The 23,205-nt window shown below is 40.3% G+C and overlaps 1 protein-coding gene across 2 annotated transcripts; it reads right to left on the reverse strand.

The window, feature by feature from the left end:
* Nucleotides 1-9,665: 9,665 nt before the first annotated feature.
* Nucleotides 9,666-22,858, reverse strand: ercc6l2 (excision repair cross-complementation group 6-like 2). 2 transcript variants are annotated; one of them, XM_083911745.1, is made up of 20 exons: nt 22,636-22,858; nt 21,739-22,169; nt 21,520-21,636; nt 21,147-21,340; nt 20,937-21,030; nt 20,618-20,685; nt 20,319-20,526; nt 20,023-20,163; nt 18,545-18,661; nt 18,305-18,424; nt 18,151-18,222; nt 17,356-17,501; nt 17,144-17,239; nt 16,862-16,961; nt 15,889-16,041; nt 15,373-15,456; nt 13,003-14,056; nt 12,757-12,911; nt 12,202-12,371; nt 9,666-11,022 (listed from the first exon to the last, which is right to left on the reverse strand). In XM_083911745.1, exons 1-20 carry the CDS (start codon nt 22,661-22,663, stop codon nt 9,735-9,737), a joined length of 4,836 nt encoding a protein of 1,611 aa, XP_083767871.1. In that variant the 5' UTR covers nt 22,664-22,858; the 3' UTR covers nt 9,666-9,734. The 2 variants fall into 2 exon arrangements, with proteins under 2 accessions (XP_083767871.1, XP_083767870.1); XM_083911744.1 differs by having other exon boundaries at nt 21,739-22,172.
* Between the last annotated feature and the right edge of the window lie 347 nt (nt 22,859-23,205).

Genomic DNA, 23,205 nt, shown 5'->3' on the forward strand with positions numbered 1-23,205 from the left:
CATACATTACATGTGTAAAAACAAAACAAAACATATACATGTGCATCAGGGCTAACCCCTTCACCACCGTGCGGCCCTGACTATAAATTACCTGACTATAAATTACCACACATACCCACAAATATGTATGTGCACACATACAGCACATACTTACACATACTCATAGAGGAATAGGATAAAGTACAGTAAATATAGAAACCTGGGAATTACATTCATTTTGATACAATTTATCCGTCCATGGCTGAAGACAAGGAGAGACGTGACCAACAGTGCAAGTCCTGGGTCAAACTATACCCTCACACCTTTAGTACCATAAACACCCTAAACCACACAATTGGCATTCTAAGTGCATCTTTAGAAGTGCATATACATTTTTTCAAACTGAATTTACATTATTATTAACATTAATTCTGATGTTCTTTAAAGCTGGAATGAAAAGTATGCCCTCAGACTCAACAAATGTGACTAAACATTGATGAATTATACAGTTCTTCATAGTCATAAATCACGTAGAAGAATGTGAGTGAGAATGAGTTTGGTGCTTATCTGCTGAACTGAAGGAACCATCATATTTTGTTATTCACCCTGCCACACACACACACACACACACACACACACACACACACACACACACACACACACACACACACACACACACACACACACACACACACACACACACACACACACACACACAAACACACCTGTAACTGTCATTAGCATCCCCTCTGAGATGGAGAAAACATTTGATCAGATGAGTACAGCACCAGACGACTTTGCTCTGGAGCCGGTCATCATTCTGATTTTCACAAAACCAGTTGGCGGCGGAAGAGGACTGATGAGCTTCTACCTGGTTCCTGAGAATACACCGGAGACGTAAGTTTGATGGCCTTCTGCTTCCAGGATGATGTACAGTGTTTAAAGCATGCTCAAGCATACACACACAACCATTTGAATTAGTATGTGCTACCAAGATGTCTGACCTAAAAGAATCACTAATCATGGGTTGACCGGGCTGTTTAGACAGCCGTGATGAATGACCCTCCCCATGAGGGATAACGCAGGGAAAAGGAAAAGTGGCTTGAGAAGAGAGAGAGGACAGGGAAGGTCAGAGTGACCCTGAGTTTAGATGATCCATGCCTTATCCCATGAGGTTTATTTAGACGAAGTACAGCACTTGACAACATCAAAACACAAAGATAAGAATTAAAGTCAGGAAATTAAATAAACCACTTGGTAAATGGTAAGAGGCAGTTAAAACATCATCATACATTTGTATAAGCAAATCTATAGTAATAATGTAGATTTAAGTGTTGTTGATTTTACAAAAGCTTCAAAGACCAAAAGTTATTAATATATATACTGTATAATTCATGCTTTGTGTTGTTGAATTGTTAACTCCTGTTAACTATTGGTAACTAAGGCAGATCAGTCTTTAGGATACTTTGAATTGGTCTGATGTATTGGTTTCATTATATGTCTTTCAGTACTGATATGTATAAATAGAACATCTTTGAATGTACTTCAAATATATGTATATTTCAATCTATGAACTCAGTCAGTCTTTTAACTCCAGTGTCATTTGATTTCATCATGCTCTGAGGTTGGAAATATAACCATATATATTCTTGTTCCACTCTGTCTGTCAGATATGTCGTGTATTGTGTTCACCATGGTGTTTATAATAAATAAATAATAATTTAAAAAAAAGTTTGGCCTCTCAGCATGACTTTTTACCAACTGCCCCAATCAGCGAAATGATTCAAATTTATATCTTTATAAATAAGCAAGTCTTGATTTGAGTTGAGATTTGGGAAAGACAAAGTGTAATGAAAAAAAAATATATAGTTGCTATCAGCAGTATTAACTCATAAAATTGCATCTGTGAATCACAATTAGACCATGGCAGCAGCAGTCAGAGGACAACTTGTGGGTTATCTTTGGAAACATCAACAGCTTTACAAGTACATCAAATGCCACCCATTATACTTGGACCATTGGAAAGCCTACATTATTTCTATATGACATATTCTAAAAATCAGGTTTAGGTGATGTATTAAAATGCATTAATTCATTTAGAACACAATAAACAGTGTCATACGTATGTGCACTGTGTACTTTCTTATGAGAAATTCCTGTGACGTGGGTAATATTCAATATAGCCACTAGAGGGCACCAAATATAAAGGTTTCATAGAAAGAAGAAGAAGAAGAATTACTTTATTTTTATCCCACACGGGGAAATTCAATTTTCACTCTTATTATCATACATGTTACACACACAGGCCCGAAATACACACATGCACAACCAGGACCTATACATGCAATTGAGGAGAGATGTTAGAGCGAGGGGGCAGCCAGTGACCAGCGCCCCGAGCAGTTGGGGGTTCGGTGCCTTGCTCAACAGCACCTCGGCAGTGCCCAGGAGATGAACTGGCACCTCTCCAGCCACCAGTCCACGCTCCATATATGGTCCACACAGGGACTTGAACCAGCGACCCTACGGTTCCCAGCCAAGTCACCTATGGACTGCGCACACACACACACACACACACACACACACACACACACATAATTAGTAAAACTGATGAAAGATTGAGAAAGATGAGATTATTTCTGATTGATGGTTTAAGCCTGTACTTTATCAAACACATACTATATGATCAAGGCTCAGAAAATACTAATGTAAAGCCGATGGGATGTCTGTTGTTACCAATTATGTCATACTAAACAAAGTAGAACTACAGCAAAGTTGCTCTCAGAAGGAAATGTTGCTGAATATATTAACCAATTAACTAAAGTTGCTTAAAATAAACAATATTTATTATACAAAGAAAAAAAAGATAATAATCTACCCAGAAACCAGCAAAAAAAAGTATATTAAAGAATGTTTTGTTTAGTATGTTTATTCTCTTTAAACAACATAGCCTATAATTCAATACACAAAATTGCATGACAAGTATATAACAGCGGCAGAGACAAGAATAAATAAAAAACTGGGTGGGAGCAACATTATCTTAGAAAGTATACATAGTCACGTCAGTTTAAGAGGTAATTTCAAACTGTCCCAAAAAATATTTTTAAATGCAGTTGAACCCATTTAATGTGGAAACACTAATCTCCATCACTGGGAATTTCCAGGTTTTCTGAAATGTTACTTGTACATGCACACCCTAAAAGCAGCAGCAGCAAGCAGTGTGTGTGTGTGTGTGTGTGTGTGTGTGTGTGTGTGTGTGTGTGTGTGTGTGTGTGTGTGTGTGTGTGTGTGTGTGTATGTGTGTGTGTGTGTGTGTGTGAATCACCTGCAGCTGAAATCAAAAGTTGTTTAACCTGGTTGCTCAAGAGCAGGGACTTTCCTCACCTGAGGTGATCTACAATTTACTGGAGCAAAGACATTTATGAAGCCTTTTAATTTACAATTTTCAAAGCCCCCTTTAACATCAAATGAGGCTCTCAAAGTTGATAAGTTACTGTTAGGTAGCCACAATAATTGTCTTCAATTACAGAGCATCAATGTGAGATCTTCTCTCCTCCACCCACAGAATAATGTTATTGTCTTTACCATCAATGGGATCATATTTTAGCACAAATATTAAGTCAAACTGGCTTCAACACGTCTAAAACCTAGCAGATAAGAGATTTAGAAATGGGTCAAGGGAAAGTCCTGGTTTTCATTTCATTGATTGACCATACCTTATGTGGGTGGTAAGGGCCACGAGGACAGTCGTGCACATTATGTGTGTGTCTGTGTGTGTGTGTGTGTGTGTGTGTGTGTGTGTGTGTGTGTGTGTGTGTGTGTGTGTGTGTGTGTGTGTGTGTGTGTTTGAGCAGAGAAAAAAAAAGGAGAGAGGTGCTGCCTTTGAGGGTGCTCCCTGTGTGACTACTCTCTCCTCCCTGGACACTGCTTGCTTGTTGTTTCAGTAAACAGAAGGGTCCAGAGATGATCCAAGACAAGCACACAGCCACCGCAGCCCACCCAGGAGTCAAGGTCAGGGCCACTAACCTTCAGAAACAAACGCACACTTACGTACTCAACCTGCCTTGCTTCACAAATCATTTTCCAGGTTTACCCAGGAGTTTTCGTTTAAGACTAGAATTCTTTAACCTAATGTGGTAATTGCTACTCTCAACAGGGCATAATGCTGACCTCCCAATACAAATATCTGAGTGATATGGAAAACTCTAAAACTTATTACATATACTATGCTCTTTTTGACTCCACATTTCCTTTAGTGGCTTTCTCTTTGAACATGTTCCATCTCCTGAATGATCTGTGCTTGTCAGTATGACAACCCAGTATAAATATTTTAATATTTATACTAGCTGAAATACTTCTGTGACATAATTACCACCTTGTCTCAAACTTTGCTGCTGAGCACACAGAGATTCATTCTCACAGAGGAGTTTTTTAGGGGTAATTATTTCTCACAGGAGTAATAATACCTACCACTTCTCTCCCATCGAGGATGGAGGTCTTTGAAACTCAAGAAGATAATTCCAACCCTTCAGCTTCTCCAAAAGAGCAGTCTGTCAGGGACGGGCTGCACTGTCTGCAAGGGAAAGCAAACACGACTGAAGGGAGAGGGACAGAGTTAAAGAGGAGAAAAGAAAAGAATTTCAGAGAGTGAGACGGATTGAAAAAGGGAAAAGAAAAGGCCAGTAACTTCTCTGACAGCCCAGTGCTCACATATGGCTAGGCTTTGCTTGTATAGCCTCACTTCAAGGCGAAGGGCCCTGCAAATATAAACAGTAGAGAGGCTGCAGCTGGAGCAGGGAGGCAGCCACTTGCTTACCGAGACCTCTCTTCACTAAACAATGGATCAAGTGACGCAGAGGCCTTTGGCAGTGCAACAGAGAGCCAGGCGGCTCAGAAAAGCCTTTCTTCCGTACGTTTATATCTCTGCTCTCTCAATATTTACCCCATGGGAAAACACACAATTTTCCATTATTTTTGTTCTCAAAGGAGCAAAAGAATATTCCTCCCTCCATCCCCGTCGCACCCACCTTTAAGACGGGACAGGTTCAGAGAGGCCAAGTGTCTTTTTGTGCAAAATTTGAATGAAGGACACTCTATTTTCAAAAGTTATGCAGCTCGGTCTATAATTACACCTATACTCCTTACAGCTATGTAAAGGTGTTGGGAATTAATAGATTGAAGCTTTCCTTAAGTCTAATTCATTGATATTCACACGTCTATTTTCAACCGTGTTGAGGAGTAGCAATACAAATGAGGATTAATCTCTCTTACTGTGTGTGTTACTGCGTTAGAAAGTCACTTTGTGTGTGTGCATCTGTGTTATATCTCTTTTATGGACGGGCACAATGGGGAGCGGAAGGGCCCAGGAGCCAGTGAATTAACCCAAATTACAGCTAACAGTTGCCTGGGAAACTGGATAGGAATGAGGGGCAAATGGTGTGTAATTTCCTAATGGGGGGGGGGGGGCACATTTAGAGACCTCCTCGGCCTGTTACCGGAACAACAGGAGGACTCTGCACCCCCATCCCTAACCCCCCACCCATTGTAGCTGTTTGCTTGCTGAGTCACCTAAAAGTTTTTTTTTCATAGGCCCCATAAAGACCTATGATACTTATATTATTACAGTTGCCCTGAGGGGAATCACACATTAATGAAAGTTTCTTAAGCCTTAAAGGCCCTGGACACTAATATTGTCAATCAACTTCTTACTATGAGTAATGGGATCCCATGTAAACACACAACTGTTTTGGTTATGTCACATGAGAGATTTCTGTATTTGTGTTTTTGTCTGGGCTCTTCTTACCAGGGCTCAGTTATAAAGATGATGTCACATAGGTCTGTGCACCGATCAAGATCTAGCAAAAGTGACATTTTCACGTGTCCTTTTTATTAAAAAGCACGTCGAGGTGCTATATAAATACTCAATCTACAAAGAAATGCACACAGTCTGTATTCCGAAACTGTGCATTTAAACATGCAGGTGGGACTTCCACGCGGCGGTGATGTCACATCTGTATTATATAGCCTACTGTTTAGGATGACAGTTACAGTACCACCACAGTTATTACCTGGCAGCAATGACAGTGCAGAGACGGTGAGAGTGCAGATGCAAAATATCTGGAAACGCTGACTGATGACAGACTGGGCTGACAGGGCTTTTTCAGGAGGGGGGCTTAAAAAAAATAAAAAATGATGTTTGTTTTATAACATTAAAGCATGTAAACATCTTCTAGTAGAAACCCAAAATACAAGTTTGAACTATAAAATGAGCATGATAGCAGACCTTTAAAATAGAATTTGATGGCTACGGTTGCTGGGTCGTTTGGTTACTGTTTACCAAATCTGATTCAACCACATCCACAAAACCATGATGAAGCAGATTAGTATTTGAGCATGAAACTCTTAAAGTCACAGTGAAACTGAAGTAAAACCACCTTCTGTAATGTGAGTTTTCAAGTGAAGAGCCTATGTTGTTAGGTCAGGAGACGGAAGACAAGGGGGAAATGAATAAATTAGATCTCAACCACACTCTGTTGAAAATGATAACAAAGTTTTTACAACTGAGATCCTGAGAAACACACACCTCTGACCCACAATGTCAAACTATTGCAACTTGCAAGCAAACTGTCAAGTTTGACTTTGTATGGTGGACAGGGTTAGCCAGTTACAGTCCCAAATGAAACATGCATGTATAAAATTACACCCCAGAGTAATTTTTTAAATTATGTATATTGCAGTAAAAGAAAGGGAAAATGCTATAAAACATAGGGGAGAGCCGGTTCAACTGAAACACTTTTCAGTTAAACGTCTTTTTCAAAGATGACATTACGTATACAAATAATTTTATCATGTGATTAAGGTTCACATTGGTATTCTCTTAGTTACAAGTGTACTTTAATACATATGTTGGAATATCATGCTGTTTTTTAACTTTTAACGTAAGTTGACATTTGCGGGAGATGCAGGATGAATGTAACAGCATATTTTACACAGAAACTATTGACCTTACTCTCTTTTTTATGCAACATACTGGACAACATACTTGTGTAGTCATTATTGCTAAAATTTCACATCTTTTCTCATAATATAAATAGGTTACAAAAATGTTGTGTCCTGTGCGTCATTGTCAAGATGCGCATTTCAATTAAACTCACGTTTCTTCTTTTATACCAGTTGGACGACTACATTTTTATTTAATTAACTTCTTTCCCTCTCCCAAGTAATGTTTAGTGATACACAGTTGTACATCATGTTATGTTTGGGCATTTTTTTTCTCTTTGGTGATTAATCTGTTGATGCATGTTATAAACATGCTTTGTTCATTATAAATATGTCATTCAAAGCAGTTGTCATTCATTGCAAACAAATGTATAACTTTGTTTATTAATTCGCTGATTCATGCAGGTTTTGATCAGCAGCCAGTGACGTGCCAGAGTGTCAGGTTTTCCAGGAAATCGCTGTTTTATTCACCCCATGTTTCAATCGTACCGGCTCTCCCCTTCTATATATAGAATGTATTTTTCTCATATTTCAGGAGATAACCAAACAATTAACACAGATATAAATGGATTATGACTTGAGATATTTTATTTCATTGTGTCGTTATCAATTATGAATTTTATAGGGACTTGTACAAGAGCTAGTTCTTAATCAGCAACAGTCTTCGGACCTTCTTAACACATTGCAAAGTGAATGCATGAAACTTGAGCCAAAGATGAATTTAGGCACAGGTCCGCATGGGTCAACCCTCATTCACAGCTTTTTACAAATCATATCAAACTACATGTCACAGTCTGACTTCTGCAAATAAACCTACATTGCCAGGGCCGCCCCTTTGCTGCTCTGTCTGACTTTCCAGTTTATAACAGACTCACAGACACCCAGGTTATAGTGGCAGGGAAAATAAACCGACTTCTCACCCTGTCCTTGACACAAAGAGAGGAGACACTAATGGGAGAACTGGAAAAACACACTGTCTCTTTGGTGGTATTTCTTGTGACTCCTGCTAGGTATGGCACCACGGCATGTAATAAAATAAAATACAATCATCAGACGGATTTGAGACTTTGTCACACATCACTCATTGTGGTTGTATGTCTCACTCCTTGACAGAATCCTGCAGCTAAAATAACGGATAAGAGAGCTTTGTTTGCCATTGAGCCATGTTAGCTGGCCCCCCATTAGCCTCCAACCACTGTCAAACAGTTGGCAAGCCTTTCTATTGTCAGTAAAATGTTACGCCTCTCTGCTATTTCACTTGAACCAGACTATGACCACAAAAAGACAGATAGGGATCTGTAAACTTAAGTTGCGGGTAAAACAGAAAGAGAAAAGCAGAGAGAGAAGGGTTTGGGATAAGAGAAAGGGCCTTTTATTTTCCTCTGTCTGTGATTTGAGCAGGTGTGACAGATGTGTGGTCTCTGTATAACTGTGTGTAGATAGTCATGATCTACCACCCAGAAGGTCTACATGCACACGCTTACACACATACTATTTACCGATCTGCATGCACTGTTGAGGCACGTAGTCCTTTCTCTTGTTTATTGATAGACATCAGCACTTTCTCATTTCTGCTAAACAAAACAACCCTTAAACAGAGCAGCTCTCTTTGGGGTCATATTTACTTCAGTGCAACAGCTGAAAGAGGTCAGGCACAGGTGTGAGGTTCAACACATGCATGTGCACAGTAAGGGATTCTTTTGTGTTTATATTAAAGATACATGTTTTATATGTCACATAAGTTGGTTTTTTTTTTTCCTTTTTTGGAGTGGCACAAATTTCTTCTGTCAACAGAGTTTGAAACACACTTCAACTAAGAGTGTGAAGGGATGGGTGACGGGTGGATGGATGTGAAAACCACTCCTCATCCCTCATCTACCAGTTCTGCAAAGTCTTCAACTGCTTATTGTTATTTCACTAATACCACAGCAGCTTCCACTCCGAGGGACGTTTGCGGCACAACTGAGCCGAACCACAGACTATCAGATTACTGTGCAGAATGCTGTGCAGGGAACTCACACCGTCTACACAATATGTACACTCTCATGGGGAGTGGGAGGTAGTGAGGTGTTCAGAGTGACGGAGACATAACAGCCATTAGGGAGTTTTAAGTGATATCTCTGCAGAGCCACCAGCACTCCCCGGGTGGTAGTTATGGTATCCAATAACGATAATGGCTAATGCCTACAGCGGGTTGGGTTATCTCTGTCATCCACTTAACATCATATCAGTTGCAGCAACAGTTTGAGCACTGATACTGACCTTTAACTAAATATGCTGTGTGCATAGAGGCATAAAAACATTTACTGTATGTATAGTTTATTTGACCTATTTTTATAGAACACAGTAGTTGAAACAATTTGGTGATCAGCAGATAATTTGCAATTATTAGTAGTTGTCTCTAGGTTTTAAACTGTTTGAATGGATAGACAGAAAACCTTTCAATTCTGATAAGCATTTCTCACTATTCTCTGACCTTAAAAATGAAGATATGTGTTAGTTAAAGCTTTGTTACATATTTAAAACTTTAAAAAACAAACAACAAATTACATTTTATATATATTATATATATATAAAATCTGCTCAGAAAGCTGCTTCCAATATATATATATATATATATATTGGAAGCAGCTTTCTGAGCAGATTTTATATATATTATATATATATATATATACACACACACACACATCTCGTTTAACTGAAAAAGTAAAACTTGTAAAAATGTAACATTTTTTAAGACTCTAATTGCCTCTCGTGTATTACTTTTTCCACAGGAACTTCTCATTAATCTTCCAGAGACTCTTGCTCTCCTCCTCTCCAGACCTACCCCTGGCTGCAAAGTTAGTGTTGATGCAAACCCTCTGCACTTCTGCCGGGTCTGTTAACCTGTTAATGCTCTCCTCATTACCCTCATTCAGGATGTCCCAGAAGTCTTTGCAACTGCCCTTTGATACCACCTGGTGTGTAGGTGGTTTGTTTGAGTTCGAAGAGGACAGAGAATCTATGAGGCTCGCTGAACCAGAACCAGTATCAAGAGTGATTCTGGATGGAGAAGGTGTGGTGAGATGTGTTACAGACACAGTGGAGAGAGCAGGGGGGGGGTTTGGGTTGCCTCTCTCTTGTGCACCCCTGGGTTTGGGTTTTAACAGATCGTCAAGGATTGAGGGGTCTCCTATCAGATCTGTGAGGAGGGAATGATGACTGGGGGTGGATGAGGCCTGCTCAGCAGGCGAACACGTTTTAGGGTTTTTTCTCTGGCCATGCAAAGTTTCACTGGTCCTTGAAGACAATTCTTCTTCCCACTTCCTTCCTTGTGCTGTGGGTTTGGATAATGCTGCGGACCTGCCATGGCTGAGGTCCGGAGAAGGGATATCTCTGTCTGTGCAGTCCAGGAAAGCAGCATCCTCCCCAGACCCCAGACCGCTGCTGCTGGCCTGACCCAATCCAAGACCACCATCAGTTCTGAAGGCTCCAGAACTAGAAACACTACCCTTCTTTGTCCTCTTATGTCCTCTGGCTCTGCAGACCATCTCCTCCTGTTTTCCTGACTCAAGGCTCGGAACATCACTTAGAGGTTCTAGGACATTCTTTTGCTTTTTCTGGGGTGATAGAACATCATTTTGTGGGTTTCTGTGCTTTGTCTGGGGTTCAGAAACATCATTTTGTGGGTGTCTAGACTTTTTCTGTGGCGCAGAAACATTGTTTTGTGGGGTTTCAGGCTTAGTTTTAGGTTCAGGAATCTTCTGAGTGTATTTAGGCTTTCTCTTGGCTTTTGGAACATCCTTTTGAAGAGGTCTGGTATGTGTGTGAGACTTTGTGGCTGTTTTGGTAGATGTTGAGGAGGTAGCGGCTAAAGAGGAGGTCTGTGCTGAATCAGGTTGTGGAAAGTTGTTTGTGACTGTATTGGCCAGGTCAGGGTGGTTCAGTGAAGTGTAATACTGTCGTAGCCAGGTCAGTCTCTGGGTTGAGTTTCCACTCAGAATCTCTAGTGCAAAATGATGGACTGAGGTAAATTTGAAGGTTTCTGCCATTTCCTCCAGTTGCTGCCTATCGAGAAGAAACAAAGAAATAAATGAGCATGAAAAAAACACATGTTATTATATATATATAAATGTGAGCATACAGTAGGGTACTTTAAATCACACGTAAAACAACGTCTTTAAAAAGAAATACAAGGCCTATACTATTTATCAGATATTCTGTGGATCCGTCAGACCTGGCCTAAGATTAATAGTCCTCCACATACTGTATGTAGTCACATATCCAGACAGCCATACAGTATGAGGTGTTTTCCTGAGCTCCAAGGCAGTCTTTAAAATGTTGGTCTAACCAGAATCGGGGACAGAATACTTCAAAGTCACTGGTGGTAAAGCAGTATTACGGTGGTGTTATAACCATTTGTGGCTTTCCCTGGAAAAACAATAAATAAAAGTAACAGCAGTAAAACACGGCGCGCATGTGGATTTAAATCGTTAAACAGCAAAGTTAATTGAGAGGATATCAATATAACTAGTGTGTATTTTCTCTCCCCATGAGCATCTGGGCAGAGATACAGTCTTCCCTTTGGGAAGTGAGATCGGAGCCATGAAGGTGTCTGTGTGTCTGCATATGAGTGTTTGGGAAGGTAGGGGGTGGAGGTGGTGCAGCGGGACAGAGGTGTGTACTTGAATACTGTGTGCATAAATGCTTGTTAGGACGTCAGTGTATATTAGTGTGGGTTTGGAAGTCCTCGGGCGATCATTTTTGGTTAGTCTCAGGAGGGCTGTGGTTATGGAGGGCAAAAATCCTGCACTGTTGGGCCCGAACATAGCTGGGTAATCATTGGCATAATGCTGGGAAATAGGTGGAAGGGAAAGCTCAGAGGTGGTCACACGCACACGCACACGCACAACACCATATCTGTGGTAAATTTTGGCCTACTTCCCTACACTGCCAGGAATTCCTCTATTCCGACTTTACTCTTAACAGTACACCCCCTTTCCTACTTTCAGCAACTAGCCTGATTTATTCTCATTCAAACCACGCAGTCGCCCTTATCTTAAGTCATTTTTCCTTCACTATGTCTGCCCATGCCTTTTTTCGCCTCTACCCTTCCCTCTTTTACTCTTGTCATGTCTCAAAATCCGCTGTATTCCTTTATCTTTTCCTCTCAGCATTTTTGCATTATCTTAACTGCTACCGCCTCTGTTCTTTTCTTTTCACTTCGACTCCTCACTCTTTCAGTACCTGCGTATGGCCTGTGGAGTCTCTCCAATGATGCAGGTGGTGTGTCTGGTGTGGTGCACACTCTTGCTGGTGAAGGTGACTGGATGGTCCATGCTGGGCTTCTCCAGTCTGACAGTAGAGGGGCAATGCTGACTGTCTGGTGGGCTGTCTGGTGGGCTCGCTGACAGGCTCTGGTACAATCACACAAGAGATATGTATCATACTAAATAATTACACTAAGCTGGTAACCTGGACTGCTGCTTCCCATCAAGCATGACTGAGCTATCATAAAGATACATTAAAACAGTTCACTTTCGGTCTAATACAATACTTGCAAGTATTATTCTGAATGCCAATATGCAATTGTCAGACATGTTTTGGTAGAAAACAGGTCTAAATGACACAGTATACAGTCAGGCCTGTGGATTATTGAGTAACCCTGTCATGGTTTCTGGAAAAATAACACTCCTGTTGCGTTTTTCTAATATAATTCAATGTATATAATGGCAATATACAACAACAATATTATATGTTTGAAGAATCACTGAACTAGATCAATGTTAAGGCATTATGTACCTCCTGGGTGCCTAGAAGATGATTGGCCGGTAGCTGAGAGTACATCTTTCGCTCAAACACGTCTCGTACAGCAGCTCTACTGAGCTGCTCCTCTGCTTTGCTCCCGCCCACCACACGCTGGTTAGAGTGGGTGTAGACCACCTCGTGTACACCTCCTTTAAAACAGAAATATACTGTACATCATGAATGTTGACATTAATTTCATTAAAAAAATATTAGCATCTAAAAATAGGTATTGACTCTGACCTAGCACACTATCGATAGTTTCATCCTTTCCTTTGGAAGCTTGGGATGTCTGACTTTTCAAATTTGTGAATGAAACACCTTTGAGCATCCCGGTTGGTCTCTTTGTCCTGTCGGGTGTTGCTGCCCTTTGCTCATCTTTGGGCAATTTACCTATGCATTTTTCTGTCTGTAGAGATGTGAAGTGACTTCCTGTAGATCTCCCTTTCTTAACAGGTGTGTGTTCATCTTCTGAAGATGTGAATGACTTTATGTCTTCTGTGTATTTGGATCTTGCTTTGCTCCTAAAACTAACACTTTGCCTCTTTCTGTTGCAGTCCAGCCTTCTCCTACTGTCACCTCCTCTACTATGTGAATTAAAAGTGCCCCTCTTGGGCCACGTCCTTGCTTCTATGTCCAAATCCTCAGATTCATCTGAATAACCCTCAAAGCAGCGCACTTTTGGAACTAGAGTTTTGAGCTTGTTAGGTTTCTTTTTGTCTGGTGAGGAATTTTCATCACTCTCCTCATCCACTGTAATTTTATTATTCATCCACCCTTTCAGGCCCTGTCTCTTTCTTAAAGCATCATCACTCTGTTCCAACAGAGAAAGCCTTTCTCGTCTCCCCTCATCTCCATTCTCTCGGTCTTCTCTGCTGAAGATGTCCCTTGTTTTCGCTCCCAAATAAGTGAGACAGACTGCACCATTTCCCGTATTATAGCTCTTGCAGATGCCAGAGGAGGTACACTCCATCTTTTTATCCTCAGCATCTTCCTCAGAGGGGCTCTCTTCCATACCCGGACTACTGTCCCCTTCTGCTAACCCTGGTTTTCCATTGACCCTTTCGAGGAGCCTGGAGAAACCGTGCTGGTGGAGACTCATTTGACCAGGACCAGTGGCAACAGTATTCCCTCCCCTGTTGCCATCTGTCACACTGGGGGTGGACACCTTCTTCCTTAGACCCAGAGTATCCTCATCCTCTTCACTCCCACTACTGAAGTCCAAAACCCCTCTGGGGACCTTTGATGGTTCATCATTCTGTACAGGGCCACTTGTAGCCGTAGATCCTCCAGGCTCCTTGAATAAAATAAAAAAAAAACAGCTAAAGAACAGTAGAGACAGACTGACATAGAAAGTGGTACAACATAGATAGTGCTTTAAAATAAACTGTACATTCACTGTGAGAAAGACTTAGCTGCATATTAATATTATGATATATATATTAATATTAATATATATTAAAAATCAATGTGATACGACCTCCATCATGATGTAAAATGAATAAAACATAGGGACATAGCATTACCAGGAGTTATGTGAGTGGGGCTTTATGGGAGTGAACACCAACTGTGATTGTAATTTCACAAAATTTACCAACTAGATGACCCCTCCCCAGTTCTGCTATACTCGTGTGCACGTTGGTGCTTACACGCCTCAAGTCTCTTTCTGTGCGTGTGAGAGCACCCCAGTGTATTCTGTATTTTTGAAAGAATCTCAGGCCTCAGTGGAGCAGCAGCCCTGTAAAAAAGGACCTGGCTGGGAACGGGACGATAAGGGGGTATAACTGTGTAGATAAATAGCTGAAAAACAGAAGATAGGCTACAGTGTGGTCTGCTCCTTCCATTCAGACACACAAGAATTTAAATCCAGCTGCTTCACACAGCATCAGAGAGAAAGTGAAAAGCAGACAAATAAAATACAAAGAATTGAGTGTAAAAATGTTTTTTGGTAAGCCAAGGCCTTAACGTTATACTCGCAATACCCAAAATCTAGTGCGTTTTAAAGAAAATTAAACACTTGCTTGAATTGTAACAGCTTTCATTGCAAAAAATACTCTAAACGTCAAAGAAAACCCTGAAAGATACTGCTCAGTGTGCTGCAGACACTCATAGTTAAGGCAAATACACTACTTCATGCGACCTTTTCAGTCTGAGGACAATGATAATGTGACATAATGAAAGTTGTGTAATGAGCTCTATTTAGCTGAAAATATGACACAAACATGAGCAGTTTAAAGAGATTCCCATTGATTTTACCAGCCTCCTACAGCAGGGTGAATATGTGATACTGAAGAGTAAAGATTATCACTTTCTCCATGTTCTTACTTTAAAGGCAGCATAATTTTGTCTTGTTTTGACAATTTTGTCATAGTATAAGCTGCTTTTTCTCATGTATTGGGGCATGTTGGAACAATCGTTAGAAGAACGGGAAGATTGCAAGACAAAGAAGAATCGAGGAAGCAATGAAAAAAAAGGAAGGTCCCTGTTTGAGGTATCCATGCTTTCACATGGGAATAGGAGGATGAGTGGGCTGCCTGGGAGAGAAGACGAGTGAGGGATGGGAAGATGACTGCCCTTGTGTTCTGGGTCTCTGAGAACAGCAGAATTACTCACGCTAACTCCCTTCGTCTCCTCCTCCTTGTCTTCGCCTTTGTGTGTGCTGCTGGTCATTACACCGGCCTCCACATGGCCTTCTCGCTGGCAGGAAGAACAAAAGTGAGACACACATTTACCAAAACATATCTTCACTGTACAGCATTAATTTAATGATCTTAAAATCATCACAAAAATATATATTTTTTATCTTTCAGCAGTAACTGATGTTCAGAGGAAATAACAGTAAGTGCAACATGCCTCTTTAACTCCCATATCAAAACAAGAATACTTTGACCACATAACCACGCAAGCACGGAACCTGGGGCGATAGAGCCTTCTCCATCGCTGCCCCCTCTCTGTAGAGCTCTCCCCTCAAACACATTATTATTAGAATAAATTCCCCAAAAGTTTTCTTGTCATTTTTGTGAGCCTTTGTATTGCGACTAGGGATTTGAATCAGTGAAACAAGGGAAGTTTAGACAGTATGCTACAGTAGAACACACCATCAATGATACAGTAAAAAGGTTAACTAACCTCCAGTATCTTCCGGGTGAGACATGTCCCTTGGGTCTGCAGCCTGAATAGGTTTTTGATCCCAAACAGCTCCCCCTTATGGACCCCATGCCCCTGCACTGCCTCAAAGTATCGCCGTGCACTCTCCTTGCCAACAACTGAAGACTGCAATTGCTGGATGATGGGAAAGAAGGAACATACCATTACTTATAGATATACTGAGACAGAGCACTGAGCTCATATTTGGAAGTATTGTCAAACTACAATTAGCGCGCTGCGGTTGTATGGCTCCACCAAACACCCAAATTGTGGTTTACATCCAAACTGTCCAAACTTACATAATATATTTAGTGAAGACTTTGAAGGAAGGAGGCATAAACATTATCTTGTGTCAGGTGCATTACAAACAGTTATTGTAGCAATCCACGCTGGTGACCGCTGGAGGCATAATGTATTTGTATTGTCCGTCTGTCCCCCCACCCGTCCCATTCTTGTAAATGTGATATCTATTTTTTTCAAATTTGGCACACATGTCCACTTGGACTCAAGGGTGAACTGATTAGATTTTGGAGGTCAACGGTCACTGTCACCTCACAAAACGCATTTTTGGCAATAACTCAAGAATCCCTACGCTAATTATGACAACATTTCACAAAAATGTCTAATAGGATAAAAATGACAAAGTGATGACACTGTATACCCAAAAGGTCAACATCACTGTGACATCACTATGTTTGCTTTTCTGTCCAATATTCAACACCATAACTCCGTAACAGAAGGGGAACCATTTGGTCAGATACTAAATTGGTGACACTAATCTTGAAACTGTGGTAAGGCCGGTTTGAAGATGTATGTGATTATTATTTGATTTGTGTGTGTGTGTGTGTGTGTGTGTGTGTGTGTGTGTGTGTGTGTGTGTGTGTGTGTGTGTGTGTGTGTGTGTGTGTGTGTGTGTGTGTGTGTGTGTGGGGTTCTGGTTCTGATGATAAGACACCTGTTTGTAAACTTGTCTGAGGTAGATCACCTCCTCCACAGTCCCCAATGAGATAAGCCTAAGAACAGTCACATCCCTGCACTGCCCAATACGATATGCCCTGAAAAAAGACACAAACATATCAAGACACAGGCATCATACATACAAACTGTAAAAAGCAAGTATGTTGAAGTTTTAATATCATATGATATCAGTCAGCACATATTATGACTAGGTATGCTATACTGGGAAGACAATGAATAAAATAAAATACTATGTAAAGTCAAGATAAGGTCAACCTACCGGTCAACAGCTTGGAGGTCATTGGCTGGGTTCCATGTGGGGTCAAAGAGCACTACCACATTGGCTCCTACAAAGTTAAGACCAAGACCACCTGCCCTGATGGAACAAAGTTAGCCAGTTAACAACATACTCAAGGTTTTGCAGGCTTAAAATACAGATATGAAACGTAAGAAAACACTACTTCTCTATCTTATAGTTATTTTTCGACTAACATGGTGGAAACGAGGCAGAGGTTAATGTGAGAGGAGCTGTTGAACTTTTTGACAATCTGGACTCTGTCTTTGGCTTTGGTGGTTCCGTCCAACCTACTGTAGTCCAGCCCCTCTGCCATGCAGTAGCTCTCCAGCACATTTAACAGCTGAAAGGTTCAAAACACAACAAACAATTGTGAAGGGAAATAAAATGTAAACGATAGACAGCAAATTTAATTTAAAATCAACTAAATATCACCAAGTTTGTATATTTATTGATATACTACTCGGGTAATACAATCTTGCACAATCAGAACTGTATGGCCTCAATGATTACCAAAAAAGCAAAACATAGGCCATGAAAATATGACCTCATAGCTGCCAGAAATGTTATCATACTCTCAGGTGACAGAGTTCATTACACTCTGCAGAGTCTAATTATCTTTAAAACTCTAATCACCCACCCCTACAAAACTTCAAGGCTTACCTATTAATCTATGCCATGCCTCCTGCTACTCTTTTTTCTGTAAATGAGTCTCCTCTAACAGCAGTGGCAATTAAGGGTGTGTGTTCAAGGATGTTGAGTTGACAGGTTGAATGGATGACTTAATGTAAAGCTCTAAAACCAACAAAGCTTTTTAAAATGTCATCGTGAGATTCAAATAATGTTTCTTTGGGAAAACATCTCAACATGCTGCTCATCCAACGCTCACCAGTATATACTGTATGCCTTTGCACTCACACGTGCAAAGACACAGACACACAAAAAATTGGATTAAAAAGAACACAAGGTACCCACGCCAAGATAGCTCTCACCTTGGTTGAGAGAGAGAAAATAAGTACTTTATCTCTCTTTTGCAGGTAATATTTCAGCAGCTTCTGCAAAACCTGAAAGAAGCACAGATATGTTTTCCCAAACTGAAACAGTCAATAATCAGCAGGTGACTGAGCCTTTATTACCAAATTATACCTTCATCTTTCCACTGTACATCGGGTCCGACAAGGCCTCAAATGCTTCATCTTTGCATCTCTGCACAAAGTCTGGAAACTTTTGGAATACCTTCTCACATATGCCACCCACATACTTTTCCTGGAAGGGACAAATTAGTTGTTATAGTGAACAAAGTCCAACACTAGAAGGTAGGAATTTTTCAGGAGACAGTTCTAATGAACAAGTCTATTTAAATGATATAGGGCAACATTTTTCTACCTGTTTCTTGCTGGTGCCTACAGTGGACTGAAGTAGTGCTGTATGGTTGGCAACCTTCCTCAATATGGCCAAATAACTAAAGTATAGCGTCTTCATTTTTGCACCTTTTGTGTTTTTCTGCAATAAAAAGAAACTGGTGTCATGTGAGGACTCAATCATTAATTGTTCCAACCATATGAACATTTTTCATGAATTTAAGTCAAATGCAAAAAAATGAAAAGTTCCTTTCCCTATTTTAAGGGACTGTACTCGACATTCAGACCATGTAAAGAGATAGTGGAGTAATGACGTTCTGAGCAGTAAAGTCACTCTCCCTCTGTGTGTTGTAATCTGTGTTTCCCTGTTGTTTATTTTGAGGATGAGAGCTGTGTGGAGGCAATCTGAGCCCATTTTTTTTTTAGTATTTCAAGTAGAAAATTGGATGAACCAAAATGTCCTTCAGTTCAATCAAGAAAAAAACTGAGATAATTGTTTTTGCCAATAAAGAGAAGAAGGTTGCGGTCAGAAAACACCATGAGTCACTGTCTATAGAAACTAAATACCAAGTCCCAAACCTTGGCGTACTGATAGACTCAGATCTGACCTTCAGCAGCCATATCAAATCAGTCACCAAATCAGCCTTTTATCAACTTAAGAACATATCCAGAATTAAGGGTTTCATGTCGTTTTAAAAAGTATTAAAACGCTGCAGCTTGAGTTTAAACCAGAACAAAGACATCAGATCACATCACCCCAGTTCTTAAGAACTTACATTGGCTCCCAGTCAGTAACAGAATAGATTTGAAAGTTCTGCTACTGGTTTACAAATCACTGATTGGTTTTGGTCCAGAATACATGAATGACATGTTAGTAGAATATAAACCCAGTAGAGCTCTGAGATCTACTGACTCAGGTCAGATAGTGGAGGACAGAGTTCAAACCAGACATGGTGAAGCAGCATTTAGCTGTGATGCTGCACACAACTGGAACAAACTACCAGCAGATCTGAAATCAGCGCCAACTGTGAGCACTTTTAAATCCAGGTTAAAAACATTTCTCTTTTCATGTGCTTATAGCTGAGCTCTTTTAAATAACTTTAAACACTATCTCTTTTCTTTTCTTTTACTTTTTTATTCTTCTTTGCTTCTGCTTTTAACTGTGTTTTTTGATTTGTTGCTGTTTTTAAAAAAGTGTTTTATGTTTATGTAAAGCACATTGAGTTGCCTTGGTATGAAATGCGCTATATAAATTAAGATGCCATGCCTTGCCTAGAGCACCTTTAAAGATCAATGGTAGGATGGTAATGGGCTCCCATGTTATGTTTTGAATTTCACTACGGTATTATTTAAAAAGCAGAATCACATAAAGCATATTTTCTCAACAGGTTTGTCTAACCCCCAAAAACAATGATGCTCACATACAAGTTGATCATGACATGGATTTCACTTATTTCAGCCATTACAATACACAGCACACAAAGGCAGAAGCGGTCAACTAACCTCATAGCAGCAGCTTCCACGGGTGCGTCCACTTCGACAGTCACATTTTTCTGAAGACCTTACCATTAACATCACATCTTCAGTGTCCAGCACTGTCTGATACACAGTTTGCTGAAAATCTGTCAGAGAGCAATACAACACCTAGGAGAAAACACAACACAGAGTTTTATTTGAGGCTTGCTTTTAGACATCATAAACCTTCATCTAGATATTATGATGATGGTATAGTGTCTTGCAGATGTTGAATTGTGAGTTTCCAGAGAAGATAAAGTCTTGTTTGACTTCACTATTCCTACCCTGTCATCCTTCTTAGGCAGTTGTTCCTTGATGAGAGCTTTAGTCCTTCTGAGGAACCAATGGGAAATCATCCTCACCAGGGCTCTGACAGTCTTCCTCCCTGTAGCTAAGGCACGTTTGGTTGCACTGTGCCTCTGCCCTTGCTCAATCGGATCTGAAAACTGGTTTTTGAAATGCCCTAAGTTGCCAAGACAACCAGGTACGGCCCTAAACAATATAAAAAGAATATGAAAGCTAGTAAGAGCTATTATGTGGTTTTAAATATGCAAATGACAAATTTAAAAGTTTCTTAACTTACCAGTCCATGACACACCATAGCTCCTCAAGGTTGTTCTGTAAGATGGTGCCAGTGAGGCCAACTCTGATCTGATGAAAAATTAAGCTAGCATGAAAAGCGTGGTCTAAATGCAAAGCTAAGCTACTGTCTTTTTTTTAGCAGCTCATCATGATGGTGGTACAATTAGATCTATTTTCAATTAAGCAGTGATGAGGACAAGTGCAGACTTTTCACTTCGTAATGACACCATCAGTGCCTTATTAAGTACAGTCAAACCACACAGTCTAGTTACACATTATTAATAATGGAATGAGATAACACAAACACAAAGCTCTGTGACCTTGCATTTCAGATGCTTCATGGCCTGAGTGATCTGAGAGTTTGGATTTTTAATCTTGTGGACCTCATCCACAACCACAGCAGACCAGTTTATGCTGCAGGGAGGACAAAGTTATATTTTAGTCACAGAAAAAAATACAGTCACAAAAATGCATGTATCAAGTATTTAATGTCATTGTTGCTTGTGAGTATAATTGAGCATGGTTCTTACTTGTTAAACTGATCCAGACAAAGGCGCAGCGTCTCATAGGTTGTGAGAGCGATCTCAATGCGTCCCTTCTTGATGCGAGCCAGCTCCTCTTCTTTCCTCAGACCATGGACAACCACACAATGGAAGTGACCCCATGTTTCCAGTTCATCTTTCCAGTTATAAAGTACTGACAGTGGGGCCACAATAAGAAACACCTAGACCAGATCATGAAAATAACAAAATCATGAAGATGACTAATCAATACTCATACACAGTATGTAGCTGTGCAATGCTGTTGCAATTGACTGAATGCAACTGGTATTTGGTAAAAAAAGAAAAGAAAAAGTATTTTATTTATCCATGCTTTATGTAACAAGCATATTTCAATACCCACTTTGTTGGGTTTACGATGCTTGGAGGGCATCTGACTCTGCAGAAACTGAGGCCTGTTGTTCTCAATGTCCTCCCATGTGCCTGTTTTGTGCAACACAGCAGCAAGGAAACCAATGACCTAAGATAGGAGGAGAATGAAAGCGAGAGACAGCCATGCTAAGAAAACATGCAAACATTTAAACAAGTCTCAAAATAGATGTGCAGCTAGTGCAATTTGTACCTGGACAGTTTTTCCCAGGCCCATGTCATCCCCCAGGATACAACCTCTGGAACAGATGTAGTTGTTGTAAATGAACCTGATACCTTCTCTCTGGTAATCCCTCAGGTATCTGTTGATGGTGTAGGGGACCGTGTCCCCATTGACATCACTTAACTCTAAGGGGACACATAGCCTGGTGTCTGTGATGCTGCTGGGAAACATAGGTTTCTCCTGGGTGAAGTGATTCAAGCCTGGTCTCATGAGTTTTGAGACAGGTACAGCTTCCTCCTCTTCCTCTTCCTCTTCTTCTGCATTTTTATTAGGGTCGGTAAATACCACCCATGCTGTGGTATCATTATTACGAGAGTTGGAAGTCAGTCTCTTAATGGTTGTTTCTCGCAGGGTGCCATCTCTTGGGTCAGGAGCCAGACAACTGTCACCCTCACGCCATGCTGCTGTGAAGTAATACAAACTTGTCATTAGTTTGCTGCTTTTTTTTAACATTTTTTTTTAATACAATGCTTACTTCACCACACACACACACACACACACACACACACACACACACACACACACACACACACACACACACACACACACACACACACACACACACACACACACACACACACACACTTTGGATATTACTGGAGCTTGTTGGTCTCATTTTTTACCTTGGTTTTGTTAAAATGGAAAGAAAAGATATAGCAAAAATTAAGGGATTCTGAATGCGTTTTCCTACCATTTTACTCTCCATAATATACTGTATTATCAAACTCATAGTATTAAACTGCATCCCATCTAAGCACCACAGCAGCAGCAGCAGAAGAATACGTTATACATATCTGTAATATATGTTAACCAGTGCCCAGCTGAAAAGCAGCAACAGGTAAAAAAACAACAACATGCATTTCTAACCTTTTTCAACTGCAGACGATGAAGCCATCAGGATCCCTCCTCTTCTTCGTTTGGAGGAAAGTCACTGTAGCATGCTAGCTAGCCTGGTTAGCTTAACTTAGCTAACATAAGCTAACGACAAATGTGGGGCGAAGAACTGAGTTAGTCGCTTTGCTTTGACTTTACCCTCCGATTAAGTTCAGTTATCTACCGAACAGTCACAGACATACCAGATACAGACACACACACAGCAGGACCAGCTTGCTGCTGTGTGTTTATATATTTTAACATCGACTAACGCACTTTCGACGCTAGCACCGAGTTTAAATATAATGTAAACGTCTACTCTACAGATTACAAACCATGTATAAAAATGTATTTATTTCAATAATGAATGTTTTTTTCTGATTCAGTAATGTTTCCGCTTAACGTTACAAATACCATTATCGGAAAACGTATGGAAAGTGCTGGGTAGAATCTAAATTACTTTTCTATGAAATAAAGTTAATAAAAAAACATGTTGAAATTAAAAATCTGGAAAGCAGTTCATTTTAAAGAACAATAAATGTCTCATCAGAGCTCTTATCAGAC

Source organism: Echiichthys vipera (assembly GCF_963691815.1).
Source record: "Echiichthys vipera genome assembly, chromosome: 4".
In the NCBI taxonomy this organism is placed as follows: Eukaryota; Metazoa; Chordata; class Actinopteri; order Perciformes; family Trachinidae; genus Echiichthys; species Echiichthys vipera.

Excerpts from the sequence above, each read along its gene's own strand:
- ercc6l2 (XM_083911744.1), bottom strand. The coding sequence starts at position 22,663 with ATGGCTTCATCGTCTGCAGTTGAAAAAG. Across the intron at positions 22,173-22,635 it reads ATCGTCTGCAGTTGAAAAAG|CAGCATGGCGTGAGGGTGAC; the intron begins GTTAGAAATGCA and ends ATTACTTCACAG. Across the intron at positions 20,686-20,936 it reads TGAAGCATCTGAAATGCAAG|ATCAGAGTTGGCCTCACTGG; the intron begins GTCACAGAGCTT and ends ATTTTTCATCAG.